The 25848-nt window shown below is 38.2% G+C and overlaps 1 protein-coding gene across 1 annotated transcript in view; it reads right to left on the bottom strand.

Annotated features, from left to right (window-relative positions):
- Window positions 1-25848, bottom strand: part of DERA (deoxyribose-phosphate aldolase) — a 114489-nt gene that overhangs the window by 3767 nt on the left and 84874 nt on the right. Inside the window, exon 7 of the mRNA XM_059402671.1 lies at window positions 1577-1689. Within this exon, the coding sequence (XP_059258654.1) occupies window positions 1577-1689 (113 nt within the window). The remainder of the gene's footprint in view (window positions 1-1576; window positions 1690-25848) is intronic.

Raw genomic sequence — 25848 nt, 5'->3', positions numbered from 1 at the left:
AGGACGGTGTCTCCAATGGTGAGTTTTAACCCTGACTACAGAGCTTCCGAAACATATAGATACCTGAGGATTACTTCTCCTCTGGAAGTGCAAGGGATGAGGGGCCCAGGCATCTACAAACATAAAAAGCTTCACATTTATTTCGTTGTACTTTTGCAGAAAATAAGAACCAGCGGTCTAAACGAATGGTGGTGGTCTCAGCTGAGGGGACCCAAGATAGAGTCTCTTTTTTAACAGCTAAATATTTTTTTAACTGGGTCAGTGCAGAAAGGCAAAACTGAAAGAAGAGGTTACTCAAATGGAGTCAACTGTCATATGTAAGGTCACAGTAGCTATTTTTCCTATTTGTGCTTTTTTAAGACAGGAACTTTTTCTGAAGGAGAAAATTCTGGAAGGAGTTCACCTCCTCTCAAACCCAGTACATTCTAAAAACGGTCTCCAGTTCCAAAATGAACTGAAGATACAGTCACATATGAAGTCATCACATCTAGTTGGCAAAAGGTTAGAGAGGTCTTTTTCGGGTTTCCATTTGGCAGAAATCCAGAGATTGGTTTTAAAAGATGCCTTCTGAGGAGGGGCAGTCTCATTAAACAAAACAAAACAAAACAAAAACAAAAACAAAAGAAAACCAAACTACCTTTCTCACCAGTGATGTTTAAAAAAAAAAAAAAAAATCCTTTCAGATAATTTGCAGCTAAACAAGCAACTGGCAACTGGAAGTGAAAAAGAAAATCCAAACTCATTTAAAAAAATACCTCATACGCATTTTTCTTTTTAACTTCATATGTTTCAAAAAAATATGTATTATTTTTCGAAAAGCTGACAAAAGCTAGCACATACCCTCCTCAGCTTAACAGTCTTCCAAAGAGCACATCCAACTGCCATAAAACGCAAAAATGGATATTTAATTCAAGAGCTATATAACGTCTAGCTACCTTTTCCCTGCTGTTTCACAGCATTTCATTATTTTGTTTAATAAGTTCATCTCCTCGAGAATTTTCTCTTCACCTCATATTATTAAAAGTAATAAGTTTTTCTGGACCGGGGGTTTCCCAACAGAAAAACCAATTTATGTGTGTCCTTCAATAATGACAGGAAAAGATTATTTCCCATTATATTGCATACTTTTCATATCACCACCACAGCTTATCATTCAATAAATGTTACTCTGCAATTCTTTCCATTCCTCAAGGAAGTTTAATTTCTGCATTAACCTGTTTTCGCTGGCCAACGCCTTACCAGAAAGCCTCTGTGTTGTAGCAGAATTAGTTCGTTAAAGAACCCATTTAGGAATCTCTTGTCAGTGATAAAATTGTCTTCAGTTAATAAAAGCACATAAAGTGAGTTTACATCTTGATCACACATACTTACTCCCACACTCACACTCACTTTCTGTTAATCGCACATTTTTCTCCATGAATGTGTTCTTTTGTAATGAAAGGTAAATTAAACATTTATCTTCATAAAGGTAACTCATTCACACCTTCTGCATATAAAGACAGTTTTTGTGGCTGTAACTAGTATTATAAATAACATTCTCTTTACTCTAAAGAAAGATTTGCTGGCAATAATATACCTTGTTTCCAGTTTTCCAGAAGAAATCTCTAATGGCCCGTAGCATTACTATAGCTACCGGGAAAGTGGCATTTACTGTTTCTTTTCCAGTAGAGGTCTTAATAAAATCTGATCCTAAAACAAAAGGGAAAAAGAAAAAAACCCTCCATGTTAATTAAAAACTTATTTTTACACTTTTTAGTCAGTGAAAGAAATGAGCTAGTAAATTTTTTTTTCCTGAGGAGCACAACTTTATTTTTTGTTACTTATTTGAAAAAGGAAAAACAAAATTTCTCTTTGAAATAATTCTGCCCATACTTCCAGCCCTCCACCCCAATTACTAGAAAATGAATGAAATTAAGTATCAATTGGGTTCTCACAGATTCTTGGGGCCCCTGCCTCCATATTTCCACATCATCAATGAAAATCAAGGTGGTTTATTTAAGGCATAATTGAGATGAATAGAACGATGTTATGCTATGTGCTTAATATCATATATCACGACACTTTACTGTAAAACTGCAGTGCTCACGCATTTTCCCCTCATTTTATTGTGCTTGATGGGAAGTAAGAATCCAGCTGTGACAACACCAGAAGAATGATTTGTACTGTGCTGTTCCTTAAGGAAAGCACTGTCTTCCAATGAAATTAGGAGTTTCACGAAAGATGTCATGCTATTTCATAACCTACAAACACCTTAAACAACTTTCTGCCTCTTGTTTCTCACATGTGTCCTAAACCTGTTGATGTAGTTTAACAGAATAGCACAAGGAGACAAAGAAATGATGATAACCGTGTGCTATACTCTGTTCTAGGTGCTTAACAAGTAATAACTCAGCCACTTCTCACAACAACTGCATAAGGTAAGTACTAATATCCCCATTTTAAAAGATGAAATGGAGATACAGAGAGGTTAAATAACCTTCTTGGGGTAACAGTTAAGTGAGGGAGGTAGAATTCTAACCAAAGTAACACAGCTGAATCAACAGGCTATAGTGTCTCCAAGAAACTTACCTAGGGTGGCAAAGTCAGGTAGCCAAACAGTCCTAGACTGTTGTTGATACTGAGAAGAGAGCACTAAACAAAATAATAAAGCTCCCACCCTTGTAAGCTGATTTTCTAGAAGAGAAAGACAATGAGCAAATATATAATAAATGTCAGGAGAGAAGTGTTATGAAAAAAAGCAATGCAATGAGTTAGAGAGTGATGGAGTTGGGGAAAGGTAGCTATAGTTAAACAGTTACCAAAAAGGCATCTCTCAAGACTGAAATTCAAATACAGACTGAATGAAAGGCATCTATGAAAAGAACCACAAGCAGGGAAATGCCAAGTACAAAAGCCCTGAAGTAGGCATGCGCTAAACTGATTGATGAATGAGTGAATGAATGAGACCACAGAAGCAAGGCCTGATCCCCACAGCACCAGAAATAAGACAATCAAGGGGATGAGAGCAAAGCCTCCAAACAGATCTTAAGAGGGAGGGGAACATCCCCAAAGAATTCACAATGAGACCAAGATGTGCTTTCCTAAGATGTGACACTGTCTTCTGAATCATTAGAACGCTTTTGGGTACAGCACCAGCTACCATCTAAATTCTTCCACGCATCTTAGAAGAGAAGATTATTACAAGACCAAGGCTACATTTGGAGGCCCAAGAAAAATGTACGGTCACTTAAAAAACCACACAATTTAAAGGTAACCAAAAGAGCCAACTCCTTTGAAAGAGTCCAGAGTTAGGGTAAGGGAGGAGACTCTCCTAACATATTTGGGAGGAGCAAAGCAGAACCCCTATCATGAGAGCAACAAGAGCCCAGGTATATTAACAACAGCCTGCACATCATGTGTTTGTCCCCTTTCTTACTGTATTTTAAGAACATTTGAGGGCAGGTTCTTTCTAGGAACCAGTTATCTTTCTAGGAGCTCTGAATCCCCAGAGCATGACATACATTCAAGGCTCAATACATGAATTCTAGATGGATGCATGGATGGATGGATCAAGTTGGTTGATAGATGGATGGCCACAGCTACCAAGAAAAAGCAAACTACAATATTTCCCATCTTTAACTGACTAATGATAAAGGGAAGGCAGTTTTGAGTTTCATTCCAGTTCAGGTAACAAAACTGGACAGGTGGCTCAGAAGAATATATCATCTTACTCATTTTTAAATAAACTGTAAATTTTAGAACAGATGTAAAGCTACAGAAACATCAAACTAGTACAGTTTCCACATGCCCTACACCCAGTTTCCCCTATTATTAACAACATTTGTACATTTGTTATAATTAATGAGCCATGATAGATATATCACTATTAGCCCAAATCCATACTTTATTTAGATTTCCTTAGTTTTACTTAGAAGCCAATCACATCCAGAATATTCTGATATGTACATTTATAATACTGCCATGGGTTCCTCTTAGTTGTCTCAGTTTCTTGGACTTGCCTTATTTTTATGACCTTGACAGTTTGAGGAGTACCGGTCAAGTATTTTGTAAAAGCTCCCTCAGTTGGGACTTGTCTGACATTTCTCTCAGGATTAAACTGGGGTTTTGGGTTTCTGGGGAGGAAGACCATAGAGGGAAAGTGCCATTCTCACCATATCATATCAAGTGTACCTTCCATCAACATGATCTACCACTAGTGATGTTGACTGTACGCACGTGGGAGGTCGTGTTTGCTGGGTTTCTCTATTGCAAAGTCACTCTCTTTTCCCCACTTTCCATACTGTCTGCCTTGGGAAGAAGCCCTTATGTGTATCCCACACTTACGGAATGAGGAATTATAATTTACCACCTTTTGGGGGAATAATCATAAATTATGTGGGCTTTTTTGCATAGGAGATTTGTCTCCTCTCATTTGCTTATTTACAATTATTTATATCAGTACAGACTCAGAGATATTTATTTTATACTTGGCTTTATAATCCAATATTACTTGATTTCATTGCTCAAATGGTTCTAGCTTTGACCACTGGGGGCTCTTTCAGTTCCTTCCTATATCCCTTTGACACACCTCTATCACGTAGAATTTTTGTTTTTTAAAGCACTTCCTTTGGTATTGCCAAATGCTCCAGGTTTATCTTTTATGCTTTCTGCCCTAGTCCTAGAATAAGCCATTTCTCTAAGGAGCCCTAGTTTCTCTTCTTAGAGGATGGTATTAGAACCCAAAATCTTGGTGCTAGGTGTACTCACTGCTACAGTGGGGTCTTGTTTCCAGCTCTCTATGCTGCCTAGCAAGGAAATCCATGTACGTACACTAATCCATTTATACACACACATCTTTTAATAATTCCACATTTAGCAATCTATATTTGTATTAAACTAAACACACGTAATACTGTTGACTCCAACTCTAACCCATTACCGCATGGATCATTCCAGCCCCCTCCTCCTTCTTTACCTGTAAACTTCCACTTCAACAGTGAGAAACCAAGCATCGACATGTATCACCCATTTCATTGTTCACATTCAGTCTCCACTCATAGCGATCTCAGAAGTGTTACCTACACCATGGGAAACAACTTTATCAACACCTCTACAGTGCTCATGTGCATTTTCCTGTATCTTTAGCTTTACAGCCCACACTCACTTACAGATTTTTTTTTTTTTTTTGAGAAAGAGAGAGAGGGAGCAAGAGCAAGGTGAGGAGCAGAGGAGAGGGAGAAGCAGACTCCCCACTGAGCAGGGAGCCTGACTCGGGGATCAATCCCCAGACCCTGGGATCATGACCTCAATGGAAGGCAGACAGACGCTTAACCGACTGAGACACCCAGGCACCCAGCCGACCCTCATTTATAATGTTATTCAGGTCAGCACCTTTCTTACTACCTCCTTCAGGGAGGCCGTTTCATATATTTGTAATACAGTTAAAGATTCTTTGCTCACAGTCCACATTCTATCTTGGAATCCCCTGATCATGTAAATGATTTTTTATTTGCATACATTACAGTTCAGTCTTCATGGAGGTTCTAATAGTTCGACAAATGTATAGTGTCGCATATGCATCATTACAGGCTTGCACAGAACACTCTCCCCACGCTAAAAATCCCCCATGTGCCACATTTGTGTCTTCCCCCACCGTGCCAACAACCATTGATCACTTTACCATGGCAACCATTTTGCCTTTTCCAGAATGTCATGTGTAGGAATCATACAGCCTTTTAGGCTGCCTTTTAACTTAGCAATATGCATATAAGGTTTAATACTCATGTCTTTTCATGCCTTGACAGTTCATTTCTTTTTATTGATAAATAATATTCCATTGTATGGATGTACCATAATTTGTTTAACTATTCACCTATTATAGGATATCTTGGTTGCTTCAGTTTGGGGCAATTACGAATAAAGATGGTACAAACATTCATAGGCAGGATTTTGTGTGGACATAAATTTTCAAATCAGTTGGGCACATACTGAGTGGGGCAAATGCTAGAATATATGGTAAGACCATATTTTGCTTTGAAAGAAACTGCCAAATTATCTTCCAAAGATTCTGCATTCCCAACAGCAGGAATGAGAGTTCCTGATGCTCTATATCCTCACTAGTAATTGGTGTTATCAGTTTTCGGATTTTATCCAATCTAATTGGTAGATATATAGATTACGCACATATTTTTGTTGGCTCATACCCAAATAATCAATTTATGGATTGCTATTATGAATGATAGTAGTTCTGAATTTCAAATTCCCATGGTTTACACTGCTAGTAGATGCAAAGGCAAGAGACTTTCTATATTAATATTGTATCATGCAACCTTGGTAAACTCACTCAGTAGTTTTCAAGAGCCTGTTGTTCTAGGGGGTGGATTTTTTGCTCTGTGAACAAAGACAGTTTTATATGGTTCCTCCTGTATTAATTTCTTGGGGTGGTTGTAACAAATTGTGATAAACTTGGTATCTTAAAGCAACAGCAATTTATTTTCTCACAGTTCTGTAGGGCAGAAGTCCAAAATCAAGTTGTCAGCAGGGATGCACATCTTGTGGAGGCTCGAGGGAGAAATCTGTTCCCTAAGTCGCCCAGCCTCTTAGAGCTGCCAGTGTTCCTTAGCTGCATCACTCAGACCTCTGCCTCCATCTTTACATCACCTTCTCTTCTGGGCAGAAACTGTCTCTTCCTCTGCCTCTCTCTGATAATAACGTTTGGGATGGCATTTAGGCCCCACTTGGATAATCTGGAATAATCACTTCATCTCAAAGAGCCTTCATTTAATCACAACTGCAAAGACCCTTTTTCCCAAATGAGGTAATAGTCACAGGTTTGCGGAGGAGGGGGGGTTAGGACGTCGTCATATCTCTGGGACCCATTATTGGCCTGCCCCACTTCCCAATCCGTACTTATGTAATTTCCTTCTTCTGACTTCCTGCACTAGCTAGGACTCTCCAGTACAGTGTCGAATAGGAACATTCTTGGTGTATTCTTAGGGCAACTTTCGCGGAATGGTGTCTAGTTTCTCAGAGTATGTTAGTTAAAGGTTGTTTGTAGATGTTCTTTCTAGTATTCCTAGCCTTCTGAGAGCTTTTATGATAAATGCATATTAAAATCTGTCAAATGACTCATCTGTGTAATTTGATATGACCATATGATTTTTCCCCTGAAATGTACTGATATGGTGGATTACATTACATCAAACCAGTCTTGCGTACCTGAAGTATATCCACCTTGGTCATCGGATACAATTCTTTTTATTCATTGTTGAGCTCATTTTGCTAATATGTTGTTGAGGATTTTTTTTGCATTTATGTTCATAAGTAATACTGATCTATACTTTTCCTTTCTTGCAATATCTTTATGTGGCTTTGCTATTGGGGTAATGATGGCCTCACAAAGTGAGTACTCTCTCTTCTTCAATTTTCTGGAAGAGATAGGGAATTGGTAATATTTCATCCTTAAATGTTTGGTAGAATTCATCAGTGACACCATTTTTGACCAGTGCTTTCCTTAATTTCCTTTTAATTTTTCAGTAATTTAATAAATTATTAAATACTAAAGAAAATTATTTTATAATACTCTGGAATTAAAATATAGTTTTATAAAAGGTTATAACATAGTTTATGTAAATAAATACATGCTTGTATATTTATTATTATATATAATATTTACAAACTAAATAAAATTAAAATAATTTCTTTAATAGATAAGGGCTCATGTGGACCATTTCTCCTTGCAGATATTAATCCAATTTGAAAATCAATAATCAGTTTAAATGTTAGTGGTCTAAATAAAATCATAGATTAACAAAAAACAAGGCCCTTCTATATGTTGTTTATGAGAAATCCACTTTAAAAATAAAGATTTAGAAGATTAAAAATAAAGGGAGGGTAAAAGATACATTAATCAAAGTAAAGCAGAGTACCCATATTAATTTTGGACAAAGCAGACTTCAGAAAAAGGAATATTATCAGGGATAAAAAAGGGTCTTACATTATGATAAAGGGGTCATTTCTCCAAGGAGACACAATAATCCTAAACATGTAAGCAACTAATAATAGAGAATCAAAATATGTGAGGCAAAATTTGATGGAACTGAAAAACAGACAAATCTATCACTATATCTAGAGACTTCAAAACCCCTCTCTCAGTAATTATCTGATAAACAGGGAGAACATGAGCAAAGATGTATTTAACTTTAAGAGAATTATCAGTTATCAAGATCAAACTGGTATTTATAGAAAGTTTTAAAAACAAAAACAACAGCAAACTACATATTTTCAAGTTCACATTCATCAAGATAGGGCTTTTTGTCTTATTTTTCTTTCTTAATATTTATACCTCTTTTTCTGCTTTCCCTGGATTTAAGGTTTTATTTTATCTCCTCTCAGCATATCGATTATACTTTCTTCTTTATATTTACTTTACTGGTTGTCCTAGAGTTTTCAAAATACATTTTTAACAAATTTAAGTATACCTTCAAATAATAGTCTACCACAACACAGTTACTGCAGGTACCTTGAACAAAGTATTCCCAATTCTTCCCTCCTATCCCATTCATGTGGTATTAATTACCCACTACACTATTGCTATTATTTTAAACAGTTAACTTTTAGGTCAATTGAAAAAAAAAGTAATTTATTTTTATTCTTCATGTATTTCTTCTCTGATATTCTTCCTTTTTTAATGGAGATGAGAGTTTCTGATATATGTCATTTTCCTGCTTCTTACAGAACTTTTTTTAACATTTCTTAGAGGGCAGGTCTGCTGGCAACATATTCCCTGAGTTACGTAAATCCGAGTGCTTTCACTTTTGAAGGAAAATTTCACTGGATATAGATTTTTTTGTTTGGGATTTTGTTTTTCTTTGAACATTTAAGTACTTCATTCTACTCACTCCTTGCTGATGTGGTTTCCAGTGAGAAGTCTACTGTAATTACTTCCTTTGTTTTCTATAGGTATGGTGTTTTCTTTCTCTGGCTTTTTTCAAGATTTTCTATTTGTCTTTGGTTTCCTTCAGGTTGATTTTATATATTTAGGTGTAGTTTTTTTTGTTTGGCTTGGTTTTTTCCGTATTTATCCTGTGGTGTTCTCTGAGCTTCCTGGATCCATGGTTTGGTTTTCTGTCATTAAGTTTGGAAAATTCTCAGCCATTAATTCAAACATGTTGGCTGTTCCATTTTCTTTCTTTCTTTTTTTTTTTTTTATTAAATTGATTTATTTATTTTCAGAAAAACAGTATTCATTATTTTTTCACCACACCCAGTGCTCCATGCAATCTGTGCCCTCTATAATACCCACCACCTAGTACCTAAACCTCCCACCCCCCAGCCACTTCAAACCCCTCAGATTGTTTTTCAGAGTCCATAGTCTCTCATGATTCACCTCCCCTTCCAATTTCCCCCAACTCCCTTCTCCTAACACCCCTTGTCCTCCACGATATTTGTTATGCTCCACAAATAAGTGAAACCATATGATAATTGACTCTCTCTGCTTGACTTATTTCACTCAGCATAATCTCTTCCAGTCCCGTCCATGTTGCTACAAAAGTGGAGTATTCGTTCTTTCTGATGGAGGCATAATACTCCATAGTGTATATGGACCACATCTTCCTTATCCATTCGTCCGTTGAAGGGCATCTTGGTTCTTACCACAGTTTGGAGACTGTGGCCATTGCTGCTATAAACATTGGGGTACAGATGGCCCTTCTTTTCACGACATCTGTATCTTTGGGGTAAATACCCAGGAGGGCAATGGCAGGGTCATAGGGAAGTGCTATTTTTAATTTCTTGAGGAATCTCCACACTGTTCTCCAAAGAGGCTTCACCAACTTGCATTCCCACCAACAGTGTAAGAGGGTTCCCCTTTCTCCATATCCTCTCCAACACATGTTGTTTCCTGTTTTGTTAATTTTGGCCATTCTACTGGTGTAAGTTGATACCTCAATGTGGTTTTAATTTGAATCTCCCTGAGGGCTAGTGATGATGAATTAGGCAAACATATCAAAAAATGGGCAGTAGATATGAACAGATACTTCTCCAATCAAGACATACAAATGGCTGTTCCATTTTCTCTTTCTTCTGCTGCTATTTCAATTATCCATGTGTTACACCTTTTGAAATTGTCCCTCAGTTTTTGTTCCGTTTTTCTCATCCTTTTATCTCTTTATTTATGTTTCAGATTCAGAGATTTCTTTGGATTTATCTTCATGGTCACTGATTCTATCCAGTCTTCTAAGGAGTCTGTCAAGGCAATCTTCATTCTGCTGCAGTGTTTTTGATTTCTAGCTTTTCCTTTTGTGTATTTCTTAGAATTTCTACCTCTCTACTTACCTGGCCTATCATCCCTTCATGTTGTCTATTTCTTCCATTAGAATTATTAACATATTAGTCACAATTATTTTAATTTTATCTTTCTGATAATACCAACATCTATGTCATGTCTGAATCTGGTTCTGATGCTTGTTTTGTCTCCACAGACTGTTTTTTCTTGCCTTTTAACATCTCTTGTAACTTGTTGTTGGGAGCCAGACATGACATATTAGGAACAGAGATAAACAGGCCTTTCGTGTGACATTTTATGCTAATCTGGCCAGAAGCTTGGCTGTGTTTTATATTTGCTGTAGTCACCAGTGCCAAAGTCTTCAATGCTATAGTATCCTTATTTTTTGTCTGCCCTGTTTACTCTAGGCTTCCTACGTCTTCTTTCTCAGAAAGAGTCCCTGTGTTTAAGCTCTGTTAGCTGTAATCCATTAGATTACTGGAGTCCTGTTGATGTGATATTAACAAAGAGGGGAGAACAAGCATTTCATAATTCTATGATTAAACTTCAGTCTTTCAGTGGACTTTAGGTTATAACCTTCCCAAATGTGTCTCAGCTTTTCTATTCCACTTTGATGAGGCAGGAAGAGTGAAAGGGAAATGTTCTCCCAGGTGAGATATGATTCTAGCAAGTTCTTTTGCTTTGGAGAGCAGGCCTTTGTTAAGGAGAATGCTTTGTACATATTTTGCAAAGATTATCTCCCCCCCCCTACCCCTGCCGCCAGAGCCAACAGAAGATCTTTCTCGGCTCTTCACTGTGAGAACCTGGGGTTCCTGGAGGTAAGATCGGCAAAAGTGTTGGCATCACACTCAGCTTCCAACAAGTTGCTACAATTATCACTTAAGTATTTTTACCAGTTTATGGCTCTAGTAGATCTTGGTTGACTCTCAGGAGTCACCATCTCTCCAGACTTTGAAGTAGCAGCTTACCCTGAGACCTAAGTTCTTGAGGAAGCATAAGGTCTGACCACTTGATATTAGTGTTTAAGGACAGTAAATTTGGTGTGTTTTGGATGGGCTGAGGATAACTAAGAGCCAGAGACCACACAAGAGATTAAAACAGCAGTTCAGTCATACAGCTATTTCTTTATGTCCAGGAATAAGACTTAGCTTTAATTACACAAAATACTTCAGAAAGTACATTAGTATTTTACTACTGTCAAAAGAACAATGGATTTTCCAGTAGGACTAAGTGGGCACACACTTTTGTTTTACTTCTTATTTTAATATTGCTTCCCTTGCCCCTCTGCTAAAACAAAATTACCTTAGAGAAATAAATGCTAGATTTCAAATACCAATATCACAGAGCACCATAAACTCTCCTCAGGGGTCATGTAAATCCAACACTGACCAAATTCACCTCTGCTCAGCTTCAGGAAAAAAACCTTCTGAGAATATATCTCACAATTAAAACAGCTATCCATATAAATGTTCCTCCATCAGTGCCCACAATTTGAAGGAAATGACTAAACTAGGAGATAAAAGGCCTGAAAAGTCCAAAGTAACACATTAAATGGAACTGAATTCAAATGTGGTTAGTTGAAATTAACATTAATAATAAATTTATAGTATTATATTCAATTGTATGTTTTTAATTTTCTTAATCTGAAATCTCTAGCACAATACTTTTTTTGTGGTCTAAAGCAACTCAAAGCTTTTCTAAGGTCTGTAATTACAAGTCTCCATGGTACAGTTTCATTAAAAACTTTCATTAAACAACAGCTGCCCTTGTATATGGTCTTCTAATCAATTTGGTCAAACAGAATGACTTCTAATCAGCTGTTGATAAAAATAGAAGATGAAATTTTAATTCTAATAGATTAACCACAAACTCAAGACAGTCTTCAAAATCCATCTAGCTCTATTCTCCAGTGGATTTAATGACTATTCAGCAACTCATTACTAAATAGAACAAGATGAACATTTTCCAGTTCATTAAAGAAATGTACTATGTATTTTTGCATTGTCCTCATGATTCGTTACAGGGAGTCTTAATTACAAGATAATGGATAATGGTTATTAAATGCAGACTGCAGTAATGAAGCTCTATTCATTTGCGAACCTCAGAGACTGCAAAGAGAGGAAAATAAAATTACTAGCTTCAAAAGATTAACGGATCAAATTATTATTCAATTTTGAAAATCTCATTCAGACTTCATAGAAACAAGAAGAGATTAAAAACTAGTATTAAGACCACAGTAGTACATTAAAAAAAATAATATCTTAAGGCTATTACTGCATAATAAGCTTCAGATGTGATTATTAGAAAAACATATAGCTAACAATGGGAAAACATACATTTTTATTTCCCGAACAAATCTTATTTATGAGATAGGAAGTTACTAGCAGGATCTTAAAGACAGTTGTGGCGAACACGGAAGATCCATGTGCCTCTGGTACAAAAGAACAGCACAATGGAAGGTATATTAACATTTTATACTTTGCTAATGAAAAATAGGATTTAAAATCAACTGCTGCTTAAGAAAGCTTGTCATTAAGCGGAATTCATGCCAACCCTATAATAAGAGCTTCTGGGCACATTATTCATTAGCACCATGTTTTCTATCGCTCTCTAAGAAATTACCGATTAAAGTTAGCAAGAGAGTTTTGCATGGTGATTCTGATACTAATTTGAACTTGCAATCTGCAATGGGCCACTTTTTTTTTTTAAACAAATATAACGCGCAGAAATATGAAGCCCCAGATGAAAACATTTTCTTTGAAACTATGGTCTTTCATTCAACATAGACTTGACAATAATTTGGGGTGAGATAGAAAGATCCAGTGTTACGGCTGAAGAACTGGCCAGGCTAAAGACAGAAACAGAGGGCCCTGGGGGAGGTACTGGTATGGTGCTAATACTCAATCTGGAGACCATTAAACCACAATGACATCCTTACATGGTCCAGGGATAAAAACTAACCTTGTGAAAGGGGAAGTTTTTTAAAAGAGAGAGGAAAAGCTTAAGAAGGAAAGAAAAAACCGAAAACACCTGCTTTCTCCGTTCTTTCCTTCAATCTAGAGAGTGAGCTCTGAAAATACTCCTCAGTTGGTCTAGTCCGTCATGTGAGCCAGGCAACAGAGCATCACAATTAAGCAGCAAGGCATGTTTAAGCAGAATGGCAATCAGAAAGCAATCACAATCTTGGAGTTAGAAAATATCTCAAATACCCCAAGGGTAAGATTAGTTCATGATAACCACATTCCTCGAAGTTGCCTTCCCCTCAATAAAAATAAAAACGTAGCCATTTAAAATAATGCAGAGCAGTATGATTCAAATGGAAAACAAGGTGGGGACTCTGACTATATAATCCTTGGTAATTGACAGTAATGTCCCTGGGAGAAAATTCTAAACCATTACGCTAACCATACAAAGATATGTGTTAGAACTGCTTGACGCAAACAAGAGTCCCTGAGTTATGTCTAATGTGACAAGTTTCCTTTCACTTCTAAAACTTAGGTGATTTGAAATGAGTTTCAGAACTGTAATAATGCTAGAGATGGAGTTTCCAGTCAATGCAAACAACATCTCTTCTAGAGGAGAGGTAAATTATTCACTCTTTCAAACAACTCTAAATGTTTTGTTTTTCATTTTTTTTTTTAACAAATTTGGAAAAAGAAAAGGATTATTGAACTTAACTGTTTACAACGCCATACTGTCAGCAAACTGAGAAACGACAGAATGTTTCCTAAACCTCGCTCGTCTCTTCCTCTAATTTTTCTTTATTTTAAAGAGAGAGAGGAAAAGAGAGTAAGAGCACGTGTGAGAGCAGGAGAGGCTAAAGGGGAGGGAGAAGGACAAGCAGACTCCATGCTGAGCACGGAACCCCACCAAGGGCTCCATCCCATGACCCTGGGCTAATAACCTGAGACAAAAGTAAGAGTCCAAACACAAGCAGAGGAAATAGGGAAGGGAGAAGCAGGCTCCCCACTGAGCTGGGAGCCTGATGTGGGGCTCGATCCTAGGACCCTAGGATCATGACCTAAGCCAAAGGGAGACACTTAAGGACTGAGCCACCCAGGAGCCCCAAGATGGGATCAGCGCAAACTGAAGGTTGCTGGGGGATGGAGGGGGGTAGGGAGAGGTTGGTGGGGTTATGGATCCTGGGGAGAGTATGTGGTATGGTGAGTGCTGTGAAGTGTGGAAGACTGACGAGTCACAAACCTGTACCCCTGGGGCAAATAATATATTATATGTTATAATAATAATAATCATAATAAAGCAGCAAGAGTTGGAAGCCCAACCGAGTCACCCAGGTGCCCCTAATTTTTAATATTGTATTAGTGCTCCTGAGGATGTTTGTGAATATCAGTTCAGAAATGAGCTCCCAAAATTAGGCTGCACTTCTGAGTTTTTGGGTTTTTTAAAAAGACTTCATTTTTTTGAGAGAGAGAGCATGAGAGGAGTAAGGGTCAGAGGGAGAAGCAGGCTCCCTACTGAGCAGAGGGCCCAGATGTGGGACTTGATCCTTGGACTCCAGAATCACAACCTGAGCAGAAATGCAGACACTTAACCGAGTCACCCAGGTACCCTGAACTTCTGAGTTTTTACCTCCCTTCTTCTTCCTCCCTCTTTTGAGTAAGGCTTTCAGGAAGGGAAGTTGAGATAAATGAGCCCTAGAAGATTTACAATTATAACAAAGGTTCTGGGGTGCCTGAGTGGCTCAGCAAGTTAGGCCTCTGCCTTCAGCTCGGGTCATGATCTCAGGGTCCTGGGATTGAGCCCCACATTGGGCTCTCTGCTTAGCAGGGAGCCTGCTTCCCCCTCTCCTTTTCTCTGCCTCTCTACCTACTTGTGATCTCTGTCTGTCAAATAAATAAATAAATAAACAAAATCTTAAAAACAACAACAACAACAAAAACACAAAGGTTCTGGAATTAAGATAATGGGGATGGTTGCAAAACTTTGTGAATATACTAAAACTCCCTGAACTGCACACTTTCAAAGTGAATTTTATCTTATGGGAATTACATCTCAACTTAAAATAAAAAAGCAAAAGAGAATGTATTCATGAGAAAAAGGGAGGGAAAAAAAACTATCCAATAAAATTAACTCTAGAGGCACCTGGGTGGCTCAGTTGTTAAGAGTCTGCCTTCAGCTTGCACCACGATCCCAGGGATCCTGGGATAGAGCCCCACATTGGGCTCCCTGCTCAGCAGGAAGCCTGCTTCTCCCTCTTTCTCTGTCCTGGCTTGTGTTCTCTCTCTCGCTGTCTCTGTTGAATAAATAAATAAAATCTGTAAAAAATAAAATAAAATAATAAAACTAACTCTAAAATTATCAGTAAGTTGACAAATCAAGTATGTATAATCAACTGTACCCTCACCCCTTTCTTGAACTCGTGTATTTTGTTTGTTTGTTTTTTGTTTTTAAAGATTTTATTTATTTATTTGACAGACAAGAGATCACAAGTAGGCAGAGAGGTAGGCGGAGAGAGGGGAGGAAGCAGTCTTCCTGCTGAGCAGAGAGCATGATGTGGGGCTCGATCCCAGGACCCTGGGATCATGACCTGAGCCGAAGGCAGAGGCTTAACCCACTGAGCCACCCAGGCACACCTGAACTCATGTTTAAAGGCAACGCCTAGTGCTCTCTATAAGTGGTTCCCCCCAGCTCCCAAGTAGGACATCCACAATCCAGGCTTCCTCTCTAATTGTCATCAACTATTACAACATAACATTTAGCTGTCATTGCTTGAAATAGATATGTTACCTGTTGACAATGTTTTGCTCAGTAGATGGAAGTTAACAAATGAACAGCACTCATATTCAAAGCACTAACCAACTTGAAGCACTACTTTTGAAGAAAAAATACTTCAACACACTTAACTTTCCTTGAAAAGATTCTGGAAGAGTGGCACCAACACTGATAATTTCATGCTGGTCAAAGAGAGAGAATTTTAATGAAAGGACCTTTGAGGACCAGCTCAATGATGCCTCTGGGATTCAGAGAGCACCCTGTGCACAGTCTGGGTCCACACTGTCCAAGATGGCAGTCACTCACCGATACAGCTACTGAGTGTTGTTGATCCCAACTGGGATGTGCCAGAAGAGCAAAAGGCACAAAGGGATTTAAAGATTTAGTATAAAAAATGTAATGTCAAATGTTTCAGGGGCGCCTGGGTGGCTCAGTGGGTTAAAGCCTCTGCTGTCGGCTCGGGTCATGAGCCCAGGGTCCTGGAATTGAGCCCCGCGTAGGGCTCTCTGCTCAGCAGGGAGCCTGCTCCCACCTCTCTCTCTGCCTGCGTGTGATCTCTGTCAAATAAATAAATAAAATCTTTTAAAAATGTTTCATAAATAAGTTTAAATTGATTACACACTGAAATGATACATACTGGGTTAAATAACATACATTATTATAATTACTTCCACCTGTTTCTTTTTACTTTACTAATGTAGTTATTACAATTTTTAAAATTATATATCTCTATTAGACGGCACTAGTCTAGAGCTTCAATGAGACACCAAAGTCTGTAATCACTCTGTGTAGGCTACAATTTGATGTCCTTTTAAATTAACATCCTTTACATGTTTGTTTAAATTTATTTAGGAAAAAAAGGTTTAATTTTGCCTTAGAGGGAGAGTAAGAAGATCCCTGGTGATAGCACTTAACTATTCTCTTATCCAAGCAATTCAGCTCTGCCCCCAAATCTGAATCCTTCACTCAGCCCAACAAAAGTTCTGTAATTAACCAGACCCACCTTTCTTGAAAAGTGTAGACTATCCATCTGGAGAACTAAGAGCATGTCCCTGGAATGTCTCATACCCAATCCCATTCATATACTGTAGAGGAATTCTAGTAACTGCAAAATTCTAGTAACTGCAGAAAAAACCACCATTTTCAATGGTTTCAATATGTTTTATGGGTTAGCACTCTAGGAAATTGGCCAGCTGACCATCCCTTAATCCTGTCTAGAACTGGCCTTGCTTTCAGTTTTCAAACAGACAGGACTAAGCCTAAAACTGCATTGACCATATATGCCTCGTGCTTATAGCTCTGTGCTCAACCCAACCACTCTCCTTCTCAATCCACAGCCACTCAACTAATACTTACTGACCATCTACTAAGTACCAGCACCATTGTCCACATGTAGACACAGCAGCATGTACAAGCCAAGGCTTTCCTTTACAGGACTCTGTACCAATAAAGGCAACAATGACTTAGGTATAGATGTTATATTCACTTTCTCTTAGTCTGGCTACTTAAATTTAAAAAAAAAAAATTTCTTTATCTGTCTCCATCACATTACCCTCAGTTTTTCAGAAAGCACTGTGGCAGTGCTGAGAAGAAAAAAATGAGATTCTTGAGATTAGGCTAGTACCCTATGATCAAACAAAAATGCCAGAAATACCCACAGGCATTGTTATTGTATAGGTGTAATGGTTTGGATAAAGTAGTAAAGTGTTTCAGATGCAATATAAAGTGAAAACATCAATCTGTAAATCAAGTTACTGATGCCAAATGCCTCAAAATCAAAATGCTTTCCTTTTTAGCCAGCCCCTGCAGCCGAACCTCCTGATGTAGGGATTTACTATGTTAAGCAAATGTCCTCTATTGATATGGTAGTTTTAAAGTCATCTTATCTTAAAATGACACAAGCATATCTAACATATTCTTTTTTTCCTCTGCATTTGATGGGAGGAAAAAGGGAGATGGAACCTCAGTACAAGGTAAAATGTGATTTGGTATCACTAAACTTTGGCAAAGAAGAGTAAAATAAAGCAGCATTTTAACAAAATAACAAGCTAGATATGCTTCAAACAACTGAATTTCATTTTGATTGTGCTTTCTATTGTCACTAGCAAGTTTGGAATGTATAGTATATATTAACATTAAAAGTCAGGTATGCTTGTGTGGAATCTATTAACTTGAGAGAAAATTACTCAAATTGAAGAAATAGCTGCTTAAAATGGATTTAGAAATACATTTTACTGAACAAAGCAAGCTAGAAAATTAGGCTACTTTATCAGGATTAGAAAGTGCTATGAATTTTAAACACAAAGCTTTTAAAAACAATGCAGAGCATATTTGAGATTATCATACCTCAATGTCATCATAAATCATTTTTTTTTCCAACAATGGATGCTAAGTGTGTAGAGTTACTTTCAACAGTGACCTGTCTTTCATAAAAGAAGTTGTGTTAGTTTTTCTGTGGGGAGTTTTATCTCTAGGTGATTGTTTCACTGTACCTGGAGACTCCTATCGTATGCTTCTCATTAGCGGATCTACAGATGGGTACACCTTGAAAAGGCTCAGAACAGAAAGTATTTGCCATGTGGAGCCTTGGAGTTGGCCCCTGGGGTCATCACAGTTAGCACTTGCCAACCCCTTCCAAAGACAATGCTGCCTCTCTCATACTGTACACCATTTTCACATTAGAATTCTGTCTCTATTTCTCAAGGAGGCATGCCTTCATTTTTAGCTTTCTTCCTCTTTTTCACTCCACCAACACCAGAGGCCTGGAGTCCTCCACCAAAAGAGGTATGTGCTGGCAAAGGAGAAAGTGCTAGAACCCCACACAGCTCCTCTATGGGGGTAGGGGGGAGCGTCTCTAATCAGAAAGTGTCACCACCACTGCTGCCACGTCATGTGCCTCACTGGGATATCAGAATCCCTCATGAATTCCTGAAACACAGGAGGCAAGGAGAAAGGAGGGAAGGGGAAGTCTGTGAACTAGGTAGGGAGAACGGTCCTGACCTAGACTCTGCAAAAGTCACGGACTAATACAACAGGCTTGCGAGCTGGATCCATTTTGCATAGTCACTCAAACTCATCTAGGATCTCCCTGGATGTCACACATTTTTTTTTTAAAGCACTGCCTTGCCAATGAATATATATGCCTGAATTTCCCTCATAGCAGAAAGGCTATGGGTTCCTTTCCCGGAACTAAATAGAAATAGAAATAACATATAACCATACGGTAATGATGTATATTTCAGACAAATAGCTTACACTACACACTTAATATGGAGGTTTTATCTGTCTCTCACAGAACTTCCTATTACAAAACTAATAGATTTGATTAAAAGGCTATTCATTTTTAGGAGATTCCCCCCCACCAGAAAACAGAATATAAATAGTTTCTTAACATGTATAAGTTAGGTCTTTACCTACCTCCCTTTTAAACCTACATTTAAAATTCTCGATACATATTTAATGTTTTTAATATTACCTATATAATTGCTTTGAGTGTGGCATTTACTTCCTTCCTCGGAAGTACATGTTATATCACAGATATAATTTCTCCCAGGTATTTCAGGGAGCCATTAAATGTCAAAATCCAAAGTGAACACAGAGGTAACTCAAAATGTAAAACCTCGGTGAAGAAAAAATTTCAGCTGTTAAGTTTATTACCAAAAATAGGAAATGGGATTCACAACGATAACCTATAAGGTAAAATGGCATTTAAAAAACTGGGTTAGAGACAGTTCACAGTGTCAACTTAAGTTGGAGATCCATTTACTTGTGTTTCTGTCAGAAATACCATAAATTTACTCTTGAGAAAGAAGATTTTCTGAGTTGACCTGGCCCACTTTTTTTTTTTTTTTTAATATCTTACACATGGAAACTAAAGAGCACAACATTTTTTAAGTATGAGGAGCTAAAAAGTGTTGTAATATGGAAAGGACAGATAAGACAGGTTTGATCATGGCATTTTTTTCATCTCCAACCTTCAACTGTTTAAAGAATAGCACTTTAGGATTTCCACTTGCTAGGATCTGAATCTAATCTAGTATTCCACTGTTCTCCTGCTACTCACTCACAAGCGTCTCAGACTCCAGGCAACTCTGATGCCGATGATGCCACAGCAGTAATAGTGGTAGGAGTAAAGGAGTAGGTCCCCCTTTCTGAGAACTCACCAGGTGCTTGGCTCCAGCTAAACCCTTCATACATCTACCCTCATTTAATCTTTAGGGTAACTTCAAAGACAGGTAATCTTAGGATCTCCACTGACTAATGAAAAAAACAGGGATTACAGATATTGACCTATGACCACAGTTTTTAAATGTCGTGAATGGAATGTAACACAGCTTTTTCTAAGTCCAGCCTCTTAACCACTACACACCCCTGCCTCCTAACCTAGACTAGTTACTGTTTGGCAAAACATCCTCTGCCTTATCAACTTTGTACTCTCTATTCTTTCTCTCTCAGTCAAAATCTTGTCTGGCCGAGTTGAAATGTTTCCTTCAATAGGATGTGGCACCATCATTGCTTTCTTCCTGTTTTGAATGTAATGTGATGACTGGAGCTTGGCAGCCATTTTTCAACCATGAGGGAAATGCCAAGAGAATAACAGGCATCAATCCTGGTCCAATGATGAGCTAATAGCAGTGACTGGTTACACCTCCAGACCTTTTGTTATGTAAGGAAAATAATTCCATATTTTTTTAAGTCACTATTGTCAAGTTCCATGTAATTTGCAGCTATATGCAAACCTAATTGATGCAGTCTCTGATTATTCACTTTCTGCTGATCCAGAAATCCAATGGTACATGACATCTGTTAATTTCCCAGGGCATCCCTCTCTATAACCATGACACAAAGTATCATCCTCCCCACACCCTCCCACACACATGCTGTGCTCTACCCAGCTGAGACCCCTACAATACTACCAACTACGCTTATCCAGGCCTCTAACTCCCCACTCCACCCACGTTCGTTAATCAGACAGGAGTCTGAGTCCAGCTAAATAAAATGTAGATGGAAAAGTAGCAAATGAAAGGGGATTCAAGAAAGCTGTCAGGAGTTATTAGGAAAAGCTAAAAGTGAAAAGCCACAGAATAACAGAGATTTCTGCTAGAGAAGCAACCATCTGAGCCACAGTCAATGAAGCATCTACATACCAGTTGTATGAACAAGTTACGGAAGAAACTGAGAGAAAGTAACTGTCTGATCAACGAACAGAGAATATGGAGAGCTCTAGCAATAGTAGAAAATGCAGGAATAAACGAGATACAAGTCTTTAAAAAAAAAAAAAAGCAAATTGGCGAAGGTATGGGGCCTGAATAAGTTGAGAAATTTCTCTGTATATCTGCCCTCACTCCTCAGCCAGTGAAGACATACTCTTTTTTTTTTTTTTTAAGATTTTATTTATTTATTTGACAGAGAGAGATCACAAGTAGGCACAGACGCAGGCAGAGAGAGAGAGAGAGGAGGAAGCAGGCTCCCTGCTGAGCAGAGAGCCCGATGTGGGACTCGATCCCAGGACCCTGGGATCATGACCAGAGCTGAAGGCAGAGGCTTTAACCCACTGAGCCACCCAGGCACCCCCTGCCCTCCTTTTCTAAGTTACTTAATTATAACATGAACATAAAATATCTTGATTGGCAAGGCTGCTTTCAGCCTAGAGAGAAATTTTTCTCTTCTTTTGGAAGAGTTTCTGATTGGGGTTGGGCAAATGTCCTGACTTCAGCAGTGGGGAGGGAGGACAGGGTGAGGAAGGGTTTGTAACCTATCGTTTCAGCTCAATGGATTTTCTTTAATCAAATATTTTCAAGAAGTCCACACCTAATTCTTGTCACCTATCAACTAGTTTTATACAAGTAATGTCACAAAGTTACTGAAGGTACTACTTTCACAGGGATTTAAATTTTAAAAGGCTTAAACTAAAGAATGAGGATCTAACAGTGGAATTTCATATAGTATTTTTTTTAACATTTTATTTATTCATTTGACAGAGATCACAAGTAGGCAGAGAGGCAAGTGGGGGTGGGGGGGAAGCAGGCTCCCCACTGAGCAGAGAGCCCCATGCGGGCTCGATCCCAGGACCCCGAATTCATGACTGAGCCGAAGGCAGAAGCCCCAACACACAGCCACCCAGATGCCCCTGGAATTTCAGATATGAGCCACAGGAACAGGAACGTGGGGGCAGTGTTAACAGAGATCACAAGGGAGGTTTTCTGCAAATGGCCTCTTATAATGAATGGCATGCTTATGCCTCTGTAGCTGCTGTGTTGACTGTAATCTTGTCTGATTGAAAAGTTACATTTCCACAGACCACAATCCTCTATGTCTACAGGACCTGACAGAAGCTAATGAGTACTCTTTTACTCTATTCTTTGGTTCAATATTAATAATGGTACCTGAGAAAAACTTGGCCTTACCTTGAAATGTTTGCTATGATGGGCTTAAACAAAAATACACAATTTTCCTTTCTGTAAGCCTTCAGGGTCTTTTCTAAATACATGTGCACTAGGAGTGTCTTCCTGGAGTATATATGACATAGTATCCTCAAAGCTGTATGACCAGGAGACCCTTTTGTCAGAGAAGTTTTCACTGAAACACTGTTTCACAGAACATAATTTTGAAATCATGGTTGTAGCTGAAAATCTGTCCCCCAATACACAACCTTCCTTTATTCATTTGGTGGGAGGCAAGCCGGTCTTTAGAATAACCTTTCAGTTCTGACTCTACTTTTCCAGTATTCCAAATCATCCAAGGCCATGTGTTGTCAAGTTCATTATCTGCTTAGCTAATGAAAATGTGTTTTGAAGTAGACTGCATGAAAAGAAAGAAAATAATCTTTCAAACTTCTAAAACTCCTTTTTTTTTTTAGCAAAATTTTATTTGAGCTCTATAGGACATGAAACCAATTCATCATTGCTGTTTCTTCTTTATCTAGTTATTCATAGACTAATTCTTAAAACAGGTTCCTAAATCCCCTTAAATTACCAAAAGGTTTCTAAACTGTAGCACTAAGTCACACACATACGCAGATGATCTTTATAAATCAGTGGTTCCTAACTTTGATTTGAAAACTCCCAAGGGGGGCGCCTGGGTGGCTCAGTGGGTTAAAGCCTCTGCCTTCGGCTCAGGTCATGATCTCAGGGTCCTGGGGGCTCCTCAGGGTCCTGGGATCGAGCCCCACATCGGGCTCTCTGTTCAGCAGGGAGCCTGCTTCCTCCTCTCTCTCTCTGCCTGCCTCTCTGCCTATTTGTGATCTCTGTCTGTCAAATAAATAAATTAAATCTTTAAAAAAAAAAAAAGAAAGAAAGAAAATTCCCAAGATACCGCCATCTTAATTTATAGTAGGATTTTCTTTAATTCCTAAAAAACATTTTTCATAAATATAATCCATGTTAATTTGGGGGGGGGAGGTGAAGAATGCAACAAAGAATCAAACTCCCACTAAGTGATTTGTTGCCATTGTATAAAGACTATATTTACAAACACCTTTTTTTTTTTTTTTAAGAAGACAGCATACAATTTCATAAGTTACAATGATTGCTAATAAAAATTTAGGAAGGTGGCTAGTTCTCTTCTTATGTCAAAAAATAATGCTCCCCCTCTTCCTCATTAACTTCATTTTTTTTTTCATTTCATTAACAAAACTTGAGAACTGTTGCACTTAAAAGTTATCTTTTATTATTCTAGATTGATACATTAAAGAAAAGAAACAAGATTTGGTGGGGGGGACAGCTGTCAGGGAAGGGGTAAAGCTTTTTTAGTTTAGTTTTGCCTCATGTAAGGTCTCTGGAGGAAGTATGTGTGTTTTTAATTTTTTTCTCTGTATTTGTATTGTGAAGATTTAAATGACTGGTTTTAGATTTAAATGGTTTTAGATTTAAATGGCTGGTTTCAGATTTAAATGCATATATTAAAACCTTAATTGACTACACTGATAAACCAGTTATATTTTTCTACCTTTAATTAGTAAATTGAAAAGTTTCATGCATAATTCTTCAATCTAGATATGAATTACATTCCAAAAGTTTGTAAATTCATGGCTGCCTGGAAATAAATCCATGCTTCTCCATATAAACAATGTTTCCCCTGATAGTAAGTCCCAGGTCAGCCCCCAAAAGCATGAACCTGAGTTTTACTAACCCCTCCTAAGCATTCTGCAGAGCAATTCCTCTAAGAAGGAAAGGTTTGGTTACCTCTGACTGTCCATCTCTATAATCCAACCCGTATATCATCGGCCAGCTGAGGATGAGCCACTCAAAGCTTTAAATTACCAACAGGGTTTGCATTTTCACAAGGAATCTCAAGATGACAAGGCAGTGACGGCAGCTCTGAGGAGCAGGGGCATTCCCAAGTTCTCTGCCAATGTTCTTCCTAGTCCCTGGTCATAAAGAAGAGCCACATTTAAGTCAAGGTTTTAACATTGGGTCCTACCTGGTACTTCTTTCTGCATCTGCAATTTCTCTAGCAAACAGTTTATGGAGTTTATAATCTTGCTATTTAAAGTGCCTAGTAAGCCATCCTAATTTTATTTAATTGGACCTATTTGGGGCACTAAGGAAAGGGATGTTTGGGCTGAAAAGTCCACATTGAGATCTCCTTTGTAAGCTCCCAGAACACCTACACTCTCTCAATAACTTTGTAGCCGAATGCCTGCCCCTCCAATGTCCCAGCCATGACCTTCTCTGGGGCCTAGAGGCAGAGCGGTCAGTCTTATTTATGTTCTCTCATGACCCTGCCCTCTTGGGAAATTCTTCCTCTAATACCATTGCATTCCTTGCTGCATTCTCCTCTTCTTTGCATTCCCCACCCAACAGACAGAAACTCAGGCAGAGCCTCCAGTGATCGCATGTCTGTCTGGATTACTTGAACACAGCATCCCTTAGGAGCAGCAAATACAACACCACACAAGACCGTGAGTCTGTGGTTTCACAAGCGCCTGTCACTCTCTTTATTTCTGAGCATGACTCTCGTTCCCATCCCTATGGGAGTCATTCTTTTCTCTGAGCCAATTGTCTGGAATTAAAACTTTTCCAGTCTAGCCCTGAAAGAACAAACAAAAAAAAACAGTTAGTGGAAAGGGATGGGTTTAACTGAAAATTGTATTGTGTTATAAGGAGTACCTAAATCACTTCACGGGAGTCTGGTTAAAAAGCCAGCAGGAAGAAATCCAGCATCAGCCATGGCTGGGCGTGTGCTTATGGACAGCAGATGAAAATGAGAAACGTACTTCAAAAATACTTTCAGTAGGAGGATATACTTAATAACCACTCAATTTAGAGAATACCATCTATAATGAAAATGTCTCAGCTGTTTTAAGGATTTTTTGGTTTATGTTTTTGAAAGGCCTTATAATACTGAATGCTCTAAAATGAGAACACCAAGAAAGGCAGAGGAAAATCTGCTTTTTAATTGCCTAAATTACCTAATCTACAATCCTGGGCAGAAACCGCAAAGTCTGCGAATGCAACTAGAGGTAACACTATAAACTCTGAGGTAATTTATATGCTTTTGCTTTTTATTAAAAAATAAACAGGAATATTTTAATTATTCACTAGAATGTTAATATCAAACCAGTGTGAAAGCAGCTAACATTCTACCAACAGCCTTTTGCAGGCTTTGTGTGACATGGATGATCTAAATTCTTTCCAATTTCATTGACTATTCAGTGCCTCTTCTGTTGTCCCTGCCCAATTTAGCAGTTTTGTAGCACAGGAAACTTCCTTTCGATGCCCCAGTTGATGATAAATTTTTTACAAAAAGCATACTAGAACACTCATTCTTGCGCCACTAGCAAAACAAAGTATCACCCCAATAATTCAAGTAAAAGCATGAATTTCCTTTTTTCTCCTCTCCGTTTTGCT

Source organism: Mustela nigripes, chromosome 6 (genome assembly GCF_022355385.1).
Source record: "Mustela nigripes isolate SB6536 chromosome 6, MUSNIG.SB6536, whole genome shotgun sequence".
In the NCBI taxonomy this organism is placed as follows: Eukaryota; Metazoa; Chordata; class Mammalia; order Carnivora; family Mustelidae; genus Mustela; species Mustela nigripes.
The sequence above is the reverse complement of the archived record's forward strand: the minus strand, read 5'-3'. Positions and strand labels throughout refer to the sequence as shown.